Source organism: Oncorhynchus gorbuscha, linkage group LG12 (genome assembly GCF_021184085.1).
Source record: "Oncorhynchus gorbuscha isolate QuinsamMale2020 ecotype Even-year linkage group LG12, OgorEven_v1.0, whole genome shotgun sequence".
In the NCBI taxonomy this organism is placed as follows: domain Eukaryota; kingdom Metazoa; phylum Chordata; class Actinopteri; order Salmoniformes; family Salmonidae; genus Oncorhynchus; species Oncorhynchus gorbuscha.
The window spans coordinates 30,957,781-30,969,800 of NC_060184.1; the positions used below are offsets into that span (position 1 = coordinate 30,957,781).

The 12,020-nt window shown below is 41.5% G+C and overlaps 1 protein-coding gene across 7 annotated transcripts in view; it reads right to left on the reverse strand.

Moving 5' to 3' along the window:
• ppp4r4 (protein phosphatase 4, regulatory subunit 4) overlaps positions 1-12,020 on the reverse strand; it is a 129,065-nt gene that overhangs the window by 13,225 nt on the left and 103,820 nt on the right. For 6 of the 7 annotated variants that reach the window (XM_046291811.1, XM_046291816.1, XM_046291815.1 and 3 more), the window contains 7 exons: positions 7,719-7,802; positions 6,656-6,838; positions 5,959-6,064; positions 5,512-5,659; positions 4,597-4,741; positions 2,670-2,708; positions 616-687 (listed from right to left, as the gene is read on the reverse strand). In XM_046291811.1, coding sequence (XP_046147767.1) covers positions 616-687; positions 2,670-2,708; positions 4,597-4,741; positions 5,512-5,659; positions 5,959-6,064; positions 6,656-6,838; positions 7,719-7,802 — 777 coding nt within the window. The remainder of the gene's footprint in view (positions 1-615; positions 688-2,669; positions 2,709-4,596; positions 4,742-5,511; positions 5,660-5,958; positions 6,065-6,655; positions 6,839-7,718; positions 7,803-12,020) is intronic. The other variant, XM_046291813.1, reaches the window with a different exon arrangement.

The window sequence follows — 12,020 nt, forward strand, 5'->3', positions numbered from 1 at the left end:
ACACACACACACACACACACACACACACACACACACACACACACACACACACACACACACACACACACACACACACACACACACACACACACACACACACACACACACACACACACCTCTGTGAGAGGGTCACCTCTGAAAATGTTTGAATACCACTGGACTAGAGCAGGGTGCTAGAGGAATTGAATAATAGGACATCAATCCATCTCTTTATAAATAAAGAGAGTCAAAAAAGCTTTCTGAAGAAAGGAATGAAAATAGAATCTTTGAAAAGGTTAATTCATGCACGGGTATGGATGTTAAAAATACCAATATTGTTCTGATCAAAGACGAATGTTTGCTTGTTTTATATTCCACTAATAATAAACTGACAGTGCTGTACGCATAAAAGGGGGCTTATAAAATATTAGTTCTACAAATAACAAGAACAAGGCGATGTTTGGTGACATAGTGCTACATATTGACAGGATGGTGTAAAATCCCTCACCATCTTTAGAAGAGGGTTAATAGTACATACACTAACAAGCTTAACTTGTGTGTGTGTGTGGTGCTATGAGTTACTGCCTCAAAATCTACATTGTATAAAAATAAGTTGTTTTTATACAAGTCCCTCACCATCTCCAGCAGTAGAGTCTCTTCCTTCTCCTTCTTCTGGTCTAGTAGATCTCTCTCGTGTCTCTTATGGTACTAACATGGAAAAGTACATATTATACTGTATTCAAATCAGACCTGTGGTAGCACTTCCATGTTGTAACAATAGAAAGCAACCTTTCGGGATAATAGAGCTGTACTCGAACCCCTCGACTTTTTTCACATTACAGCCTTATTTTAAAATAGAGTAAAAAAATGTTTTATCTTCAGCAATCTACAGACAATACCTCATAATGACAAAGTGAAAACAGGTTTTCTGCAGCATTGAAAGTCCCCAAGAGCACAGTGGACTCCATCATTCAGGCCAAAGAGTTCAATCTTGGTTTCATCAGACCAGAGAATCTTATTTCTCATGGTCTGAAGGAGTCTTTTTGTGCCTTTTGGCAAACAGTCATGTGCATTTTACTGAGGAGTGGCTTCAGTCTGGCCACTCTACAATAAAGGCCTGATTGGTAGAGTGCTGGGGTTGTCCTTCTGGAGGATAGACTTATGGTCATATTTGCCAAATGGAGGGCGAGGGAGCGCGTTGTATGCATCTCTGTGTGTGGAGTAAACGTGGTCTAGAGTTGTTTTCCTCTGGTTGCTTCAAGTGACATGCTGGTTGAAATTAGGTAAAACAGGATTTAAGTTTGCCTGCATTAACTAGGAGCGCCGCTGCTGATCACTAGGAGCGGCGCTTCTGGATGAGCATTTTCTTGTTTTCTTATGGCCATATCCAGCTGGTTGAGTGCGGTCTTAGTCCTAGCATCGGTTTGTGGTGGTAAATAGATGGCCTTGAATAATTTAGATGAACTTTCTTGGTAGCTAGTGTGGTCTACAGCTTATCATAAGCTACTCTACCTCAGGCGAGCAATACCAGACGTAGCTTCCCTTCTCTGTCCTGTCGATGCATGGAAAATCCCGCCAGCTCTATATTATCCGTGTCGTCGTTCAGCCACAACTCGGTGAAACATAAGATATTTAGTTTTTAATGTTCCGTTGGTAGAATAGTCTTGATTGTATAGCATCCCTTTTGTTTTCCAGTGATTGCAAGTTGGCCAATAGAAAGGATGGTAGTGGAGGATTATGCACTTGCCTATGAAATTCTCAGAAGGCAGCCACGACCCCCGCCCCCTCTTTCTCCGTCTTTTCTTCACTCAAATGACAGGGATACTCGTTAAAGAAAAAGTCTTCGTCCAGTTGAAGGTGAGTAATCGCTGTTCTGATGTCCAGAAACACATTTCTGTCATATGAGACAGTAGCAGCAACATTATGTACAAAATAAGTTTTTAAAAATAAGTTACAAACAACATGAAAAAAACTAACAAATAGCCATAAAACGGCAGCCATCCCCTCCGGTGTCAATCATGTCAAATCAATTGAATTTACCACCCGTGGACTCCAATCAAGTTGAAGAAACATCTGAAGGATGATCAATGGAAACAGAATTCACCCGAGGTAAATTTCTCATAGCAAAGGTTTTGAATACTGGTTTTGAATTTTTATTACATTTGCAAACATTTCTAAAAACCTGTTTTCGCTTTGTCATTGTGTATTGTGTGTTGACTTTAGATTTTATTTATTTAATCAATTTTAGAATAAGTCTGTAAAATAACAAAATGTGGATAAAGGGAAGGTGTCTGAATACTTTCCAAATGAGCCTGGAGTAAATAAGGGTTAAATGCCTTGCTCAAAGGCATGTTGACAGATTTTTCACCGTGTGGGCTTGGGTATTCGAACCAGCAACCTTTCAGTTACTGCCCAATGCGCTAACTGGTAGGGTCTAACCGCCAGTCTACCTGCTGCCCACCATATCAATACAATAAATTTAAATGTAAATACAACTAGCGACACCTCGTCATTTTTGGAGAGAGGTTTTTGAAACGACAGAATTATGGTAGCTTGCAAAAGAGTGTAGAAACGGTTGCTAACTAACTGTAAGCAACTTTAGCTGACATGCTTATAGGACATTGCTATCTGCTACATAACCATTCTTCCAAGTATTCTAAAAAGAGTGAAGAAAGTAAGGGATTACTTACAGGTTCTGTGATGTCCATTTTGTCCAATTCCAGCACTGTCTAAAAAAAAATTATAATAATAATGTTTACATATATATATATATATATATATATACATATGTGTGTGTGTATATATATATATATATATATATACAGTGGGGCAAAAAAGTATTTAGTCAGCCACCAATTGTGCAAGTTCTCCCACTTAAAAAGATGAGAGAGGCCTGTAATTTTCATCATAGGTATACTTCAACTATGACAGATAAAATGAGAATCCAGAAAATCACATTGTAGGATTTTTTATGAATTTATTTGCAAATTATGGTGGAAAATAAGTATTTGGTCAATAACAAAAGTTTATCTCAATACTTTGTTAAATACCCTTTGTTGGCAATGACAGAGGTCAAACGTTTTCTGTAAGTCTTCACAAGGTTTTCACACACTGTTGCTGGTATTTTGGCCCATTCCTCCATGCAGATCTCCTCTAGAGCAATGATGTTTTGGGGCTATTGCTGGGCAACACAGACTTTCAACCCCCTCCAAAGATTTTCTATGGGGTTGAGATCTGGAGACTGGTTAGGCCACTCCAGGACCTTGAAATGCTTCATACGAAGCCACTCCTTCGTTGCTCGGGCGGTGTGTTTGGGATCATTGTCATGCTGAAAGACCCAGCCAAGTTTAATCTTCAATGCCCTTGCAAATGGAAGGAGGTTTTCACTCAAAATCTGACGATACATGGCCCCATTCATTCTTTCCTTTATATGGATCAGTCGTCCTGGTCCCTTTGCAGAAAAACAGCCCCAAAGCATGATGTTTCCACCCCCATGCTTCACAGTAGGTATGGTGTTCTTTGGATTCAACTCAGCATTCTCTGTCCTCCAAACACGTCGAGTTGAGTTTTTACAAAAAGTTCTATTTTGGTTTAATCTGACCATATGACATTCTCCCAATCTTCTTCTGGATCATCCAAATGCTCTCTAGCAAACTTCAGACGGGCCTGGACATATACTGGCTTAAGCAGGGGGACACGTCTGGCACTGCAGGATTTGAGTCCCTGGTGGCATAGTGTGTTACTGATGGTAGGCTTTGTTACTTTGGTCCCAGCTCTCTGCAGGTCATACACTAGGTCACCCCGTGTGGTTCTGGGATTTTTGCTCACCGTTCTTGTGATCATTTTGACCCCACAGGGTGAGATCTTGTGTGGAGCCCCAGATCGAGGGAGATTATCAGTGGTCTTGTATGTCTTCCATTTCCTAATAATTGCTCCCACAGTTGATTTATTCAAACCAAGCTGCTTACCTATTGCAGATTCAGTCTTCCCAGCCTGGTACAGGTCTACAATTTTGTTTCTGGTGTCCTTTGACAGCTATTTGGTCTTGGCCATAGTGGAGTTTGGAGTGTGACTGTTTGAGGTTGTGGACAGGTGTCTTTTATACTGATAACAAGTTAAAACAGGTGCCATTAATACAGGTAACAAGTGGAGGACAGAGGAGCCTCTTAAAGAGGAAGTTACAGGTCTGTGAGAGCGAGAAATCTTGCTTGTTTGTAGGTGACCAAATACTTATTTTCCACCATAATTTGCAAATAAATTCATGAACAATCCTACAATGTGATTTTCTGGATTTTTTTTTCTCCATTTTGTCTGTCAGAGTTGAAGTGTACCTATGATGAAAATTACAGGCCTCTCTCATATTTGTAAAGGGAAGAACTTGCACAATTGGTGGCTGACTAAATACTTTTTTGCCCCACTGTATTCCATAAATAAATCTGCCGTTTCCAGCTACAATGGTAATTTACAACATTAACAATGTCTACACTGTATTTCTGATCAATTTGATGTTATTTTAATGGACAAAAAATGTGTTTCTCTTTAAAAAACAAGGACATTTCTAAGTGACCCAAATTGAAATAGTACTATAGTAATATCATCCACCCCTCCCTCCCTCACCTTGCGGACGGTGGCCACCACATCCTTGTCCTTCTCCCGACAGAGTAGCTTGCGGACGCAGAACTCCAGCTGTTGCAGGAGGTGTTTGTCTGCAGGCAGCCTGATGGTGGACCTCAGCTGGGGCAGCATGTGGCACAGCTTATACCTGGGTCATGTTTATTCGGCACAAAACAGTAAAAACAATTCTAACAGGGAGGGCACAACCTGAGTGTGTCCAATAAGAATGTAGATTTTCATTTTCTGTTGCAAAACATTTGGCAAGGGAGTGCTTACTGAACATGACCATGGCCAATATACATGGCATACTCAGAGGATGGATTTCTCTAAAGCTCCATAGTACTAAGATCATCTTTCAACCATTGCCTACAACAGCACGCAACGTTAGATGTCCCACCACGAGAGCAAATGTACAAGCGGATGTGTGGTGAGCTTGTACAAGAGATGGCTGCCAATAAATGGATGCCATTGATTATGGATGAGGTGTCTCCGTATGAAGTAAAGCATCTAGAAAAGCACTCAAAAAATCAAATTAAGGAATTAAAGGAACAATCTGGGATTGGTTTAGACTTTTAAATGAATTATATGTAGCCATTTACTCTTGAAGAATATACAGTAACTTATAAATTACTCATGGGCTTAGTTCAACTGTCGTACCCCAACGGAACCCAAAATATAAGCATGTTTCACTCCATTATTTGTGAACAATTTAATTCTAAACAAATCCGGTATAGCCTCAAAACATGGTTAAATGGATGACGTACATGAATCCATAACTCCGTACAGGAATTTGAGATTATTACATTTCTCCATGCCCATTCTTCAGATGTTCACCAAAAAAAGTGGTGGGAACATACGTTTGTCGTTTGAATCCCTGCTTGTCCTTTTAAGTAACTTATTAATTACTGAATCCAGTACCTGACGTTGGCTACAGGGTCATTGACCAGCTCCAGAGCCTGGATGAGGAAGTGTTTGCAGAAGTAGGCCTTTGAGAAGAGCTCCATGGCAATCTCACACAGGTCCAGGTAGCGAAGCCTGTTCCAGTAACTTCTGCCCTGAGCAAGCTCTGCAAACGAGGGGGAGGGAAGGGGGAGAAGGCAGGATATACATTACATTACAAAAGTCACACAAACTAACACGTTTGCGCAAAACATTAGGAGTCATTTCTTTTGTTCTAGGTAACACCGTTGGGGAATTGGGAGCCATTTGCTTAGAAAATCTATCATGGCACAGGTTGTACCTGTGTCAACACTTTTTCCGTATAGACGTCTGCATTGTATTGTTTATTTTTGTCAACCTTGTCGGCAAACAAAATAGATAGCTGTATAGACAGACAGACTTATTGAAAGACAGACAGACACAGACCTTGCAGCACTTTGCCGATGATCTCTTGCCGCTGCTCCTGCTTGCGGTTGTAGCGTAGGAACATACACAGCGTCCTGGCCGCCTCTCTCTGGACTGGGAGAACGTTCTGGCAACAACACGGAGTAGACACACTTAGTGAGCAGAGACAAAGTGTTTGTCCCAAATTGCAGCCGATTCCTTTGATAGTGCAGTGCACTATGAAGGGAATAGGGTGCCACTTGAGATATATCCTCAGCCTGCTGTTAACACAATGTAGGATTTCCATTTTATAGTTTCTATCTTTTCTATCTCTTGTGGAATAGTTGAATAATAAAGTTCCATCCTACACCAACTCATCTAATACCAGAGATGAACACATCGTTTAACAATGAAACAGTGTGTTTTTCATTGGGAATTGATGTCAGAATAGAATGTACCCGGGTCGTACACTGTACAATGCAAGAATGTGTAAGGTCGTTGAGCTGAAGATTAGGCATTGGCTCAGGGAGCTAACACAAGTCTTAGGCAAGGTTACTCAGGTCTCAGGCTAGTTCATCAATGTATGTGTGTAGCTACAATATGTATAAAATATGTGACTGGCATGGCAGCCATAACTCTAACCCTAACCCTGAGCTTAAACCAAACCCTAACTATAATCAATTACGTAATTCAAAGTGAGTTTGTCCATTTAGATTCTCCCTATGTATACTAGTCTCACGTTGGTGGTGACGATGGCGAACATCCTCTGTAGGAAGCGGAAGTAGATCTGGTCGGCGGAAACAACACGGGGCAGGCAGGCATAGCGTTGCAGCAGTCTCTCATGCACCCGCCAGCGGAGCGACAAGGCAGCCTTCTGCTCGGCCGCTGCCAGCGCCGGGACCAGCTCGGGGACAATCAGCTGCTGGACCCACCATCGGGAGGGAGGGGAGACCGGTGGGAGAGGGAAATGAAGAAGGGCATGGAGGAAGGGGGAGGCACAAAGTGTACAAGAAAGAGGGGTGAGGTTGAGAGGGGAAAGAGAGAAAAAAGGCATAGAGGAGGTGGGGTAGATAAAGAGAGAAGGAGGGAGAGAAAGAGATGGAAGTGTGTAGATAAGAGTTAAAAAATAATATGGTGAGAGAGGTACAGACAGAGACAGAGGGTGGAGAAATACAATAATGAGTAGAGAGAGGGCGGGGGAAGAGAGGGGGGAAGGGGCAGGGGGAGAGAGAGGGAGCACAGAGATAAGAAAAAACGAAGATGACAAAGAGAGGAAAGATGACAAAGAGAGGAAAGGGGGAGAGAGAGGGAGCACAGAGATAAGAAAAAACGAAGATGACAAAGAGAGGAAAGATGACAAAGAGAGGAAAGATAAAACGAACGAAACAACACAGAGTGAAACATTAGAGAGAGTATGAGAGGTGGGACATAGGTTATTATTATTTTATGAGATAAACAGTTGTGTACGCACAACTAGTAGGTTCAGGGTTTTAAAAAGTCTGAAACATAGATACCCACACACATGTTGAATAAGACTGGGAGCATTCAATCGTGTGCATGTATATATCTTTATATATGATAGCTGCACCACACAGAATCAACCAGCAGAGGGGGTTAGCTCATTCACAAAGACTACTAGACCTGGGTAAGTATCCACAAAGCTGCTCAGAGTAGGAGAGCTGATCTAGGATCAGTTTAAATCATGATAAGATTATATGGACAGATCCAAGATCACCATTCCTACTCTGAGATATTTTGTGGATACAGGCCCAGAGCAGTAGACCATAGACGGGGGTACGTACCTTGCTCTCAGGTCCTGGCCCTTCTCCTCTCGATGTGGCCAACTCCAGAGTCTCCTGAAGGTGGCTTAGCAATGCATCTAATACCTGCACAGAATAAAAACATCATCATCACTATCATGATTGTTGTTGTCATCTTCATAATCAACGTCATCGTTATCAGCATCATCATCATTAACATCATGGTCTTCATAATTGTCTTAATCAAATACCGACCTTATTACCTTCCAAGATAATTATCTTCGGTTATAGTCACAGCCATGTATATTCCCCCTCAAGCCAATTCCATGACTGAACTACACTGGACTTTGTGGTGCAAACTGGAAACCATACACCCTGAGGCGGCATTTATTGTAGCTGGGGGTTTAAACGAAGCAAATGCTACCGAAGTTCTTTCAACCCATTGACTGTAGTACCCGCGCTGCAAAAACACTGGACCACTGTTACTCCCCCTTTGAGAGGCTAGTTAAGGATCATATCACCTTTACTTTACTTGACACCCTAGACCCAATTAAATTTGCATATTGCACCAATAGATCCACTGCCATCCTGAAGGCGTGATCAGTACAGGTGCATCAAAGCTGAGACCGAGAGACTGAAAAACAGCTTCTTCTCAAGGCCATCAGACTGTTAAACGGCCATCACTAGCTGGCTACCACCCTGTTATTCAACCCTGCACCTCAAAGGCTGCTGCCCTATGTACAGTTGAAGTTGGAAGTTTACATACACTTAGGTTGGAGTCATTAAAGCTCGTTTTTCAACCACTCCACAAATTTCTTGTTAACAAACGGCAGTTTTGGCAAGTCGGTTAGGACATCTACTTTGTGCATGACTTGTAATTTTTCCAACAATTGTTTACAGACAGATTATTTCACTTATAATTCACTGTATCACAATTCCAGTGTGTCAGAAGTTTACATCCACTAAGTTGACTGTGCCTTGAAACAGATTAGAAAATTCCAGAAAATTATGTCATGGCTTTAGAAGCTTCTGATAGGCTAATTGACATCATTAGAGTCAATTGGAGGTGTACCTGTGGATGTATTTCAAGGCCTACCTTCAAACTCAGTGCCTCTTTGCTTGACATCATGGGAAAATCAAAAGAAATCAGCCAAGACCTCAGAATTTCTTTTAGACCTCCACAACTTTGGTTCATCCTTGGGAGAAATTTCCAAATGCCTGAAAGTACCATGATCTGTACAAACAATAGTACGCAAGTATAAACACTACGCAGCCATCATACCACTCAGGAAGGAGACGCGTTGTGTCTCCTAGAGATGAACGACCTTTGGTGCAAAAAGTGCGAATCAATCCCAGAACAACGACAAAGGACCCTGTGAAGATGGAGGAAACAGGTACAAAAGTATCCATATCCACAGTAAAACGAGTCCTATATCGACGTAACCTGAAAGGATGTTCAGCAAGGAAGAAGCCACTGCTCCAAAAGTGACATAAAAAGCCAGACTACGGTTTGCAACTGCACATGGGGACAAAGATCATACTTTTTTGAAAAATGTCCTCTGGAACTGTTTGGCCATAATGACCATCGTTATATTTGGAGGAAAAAGAGGTAGGCTTGAAATCTGAAGAACACCATCCCAACCGTGAAGTATTGGGGTGGCAGCATCATGTTGTGGGGGTGCTTTGCTGCTGGAGGGACTTGTGCATTTCACAAAATAGTCGGCATCATGAGGAAGGTCAATTATGTGGATATATTGATGCAACATCTCAAGACGTCAGTCAGGAAGTTAAAGTTTGGCAGCAAATGGGTCTTCCAAATGGACAATGACCCCAAGCATACTTCCAAAGTTGTGGAAAAATGACTTACGGACAACAAAGTCAAGGTGTTGGAGTGGCCACCACAAAGCCCTGACCTCAATCCTATTGAAAATTTGTGGGCAGAACTGGAGGCCTACAAACCTGACCCAGTTACACCAGCTCTGTCAGGAGGAATGGGCCAAAATTCACCCAACTTATTGTGGGAAGCTTGTGGAAGGCTACCCAAAACGTTTGACCCAAGTTAAACAATTGAAAGGCAATTTTACCAAATACTAATTGAGTGTAGGTGAACTTCTGACCTACTAGAAATGTGATGAAAGAAATAAAAGCTTTAATAAATCATTCTCTACTATTATTCTGACATTTCACATTTTTTAAATAAAGTGGTGATCCTAACTGACCTAAGACAGGGAATTTTTACTAGGATTAAATGTTAGGAATTGTGAAAAACTGAGTTTAAATGTATTTGGCTAAGGTGTATGAAACTTCTGACTTCAACTGTACATAGACATGGGATCACTAGTCAGTTTAATTATGAAACACTAGTCACTTTAATAATGTTTACATACTGCGTTACTAATTTCATATTTATATGCTGTATTCTATTCTACTGTATTTTAGTCAATGCCAGTCCGACATTGCTTGTCTTAATAGTTATATATTTCTTTATTCCATTATTTTACTTTCAGATTTGTGTGTATTGTTGTGAATTGTTAGATACTACTGCACTGTTGGAGCTAGGAACATAAGAATTTTGCTACGCCCGCAATAAGATCTGCTAAATATGTGTTTGTGACCAATAAAATTAGATTTGATTTGATATGGGTTTTAAATGTGCATAATTAACATCGGTTCAATTAACATGTTCAAAATACTGCTTTCTAACCATTTAAGATAGAAACACCAAACTAACTTCAGGATGATATAAACACTTTAAAGATTCATAACTATTAACTTAAAGTGATATTTAGGTTTGCATATATTTGCATAAATTAACTTGGGTTCCAATTACTTTCAATGGGGTTCTAGACACTTTGAGCTACAAACATGGAACCGACTTCAAATCCACTCTAGTGTAGCCTCCATAGCTTTATTTTTTTTATTTCACCTTTATTTGACCAGATAGGCCAGTTGAGAACAAGTTCTCATTTCCAACTGCAACCTGGCCAAGATAAAGCAAAAGCAGTGCCACATAAACAACCCAGAGTTACACATGGGATAAAAAAACGTACAGTCAATAACACAATAGAAAAATCTGTATATAGTTTGTGCAAATGAAGTAAGGAGGCAATAAATAGGCCATAGTGGCAAAGTAATTACAATTTAGAAATTAACACTGGAGACGTGCAGATGAGGATGTGCAAGTAGAAATACTGGTGTGCCAAACAAAAACAAATATGGAATGAGGTAGGTAGTAGGTTGGACGGGCTATTTACAGATGGGTTGTGTGCAGCTGCAGCGATCGGTAAGCTGCTTTGATAGCTGATGCTTAAAGTTAGTGAGGGAGATTTAAGTCTCCAACTTCAGTGATTTTTGAAATTCGGCCCAGTTATTGGCAGCAGAGAACTGGAAGGAAAGGCGGCCAAAGGGGGTGTTGTGAAATATACCTGCTGGAGCACGTGCTACGGGTGGGTGTTGCTATGGTGACCAGTGAGCTGAGATAAGCCGGAGCTTTACCTAGCAAATACTTATAGATGACCTGGAGCCAGTGGGTTTGGCGACAAATATGAAGCGAGGACCAGCCAACAAGAGCATACAGGTCGCAGTGGTGGGTAGTATATGGGGCTTTGGTGACAAAACGGATGGCACTGTGATAGACTGCATCCAATTTGTTGGGTAGAGTGTTGGAGGATATTTTGTAAATGACATCGCCGAAGTCAAGGATCGGTAGGATAGTCAGTTTTACGAGGCTGCACAGTACTGTCTTTATCGATGGCGGTTACGATAGGACCTTGAGTGTGGCTGAAGTGCACCCATGACCAGCTAGGAAACCGGATTGCATAGCGAGAAGGTACAGTGAGATTCGAAATGGTTGGTGATCGGTTTGTTAACTTGGTTTTCCAAGACTTTAGAAAGGCAGGGCAGGATGGATATAGGTCTGTAACAGTTTGGGTATAGAGTGTCTCCCCCTTTGAAGAGGGAGATGACCGCGGCCGCTTTCCAATCTTTAGCAATCTCAAACGATACGAAAGAGAGGTTGAACAGACTAGTAATAAGGGTTGCAACAAGGCGGAGGATAATTTAAGAAGAGAGGGTCCAGATTGTATAGCCCAACTGATTTGTAGGGATCCAGATTTTGCAGCTCTATCAGAACATCAGCTGTCTGGATTTGGGTGAAGGAGAAGCGGGGGGAGCTTGGGCGAGTTGCTCCCGGGGTTGGGGTAGCCAGGTGGAAAGCATAGCTGGCCTTAGAGAAATGCTTATTGAAATTCTCGATTATCGTGGATTTATCGGTGGTGACAGTGTTTCCTAGCCTCAGTACAGTGGGCAGCTGGGAGGAGGTGCTCTTATTCTCCATGGACTTTA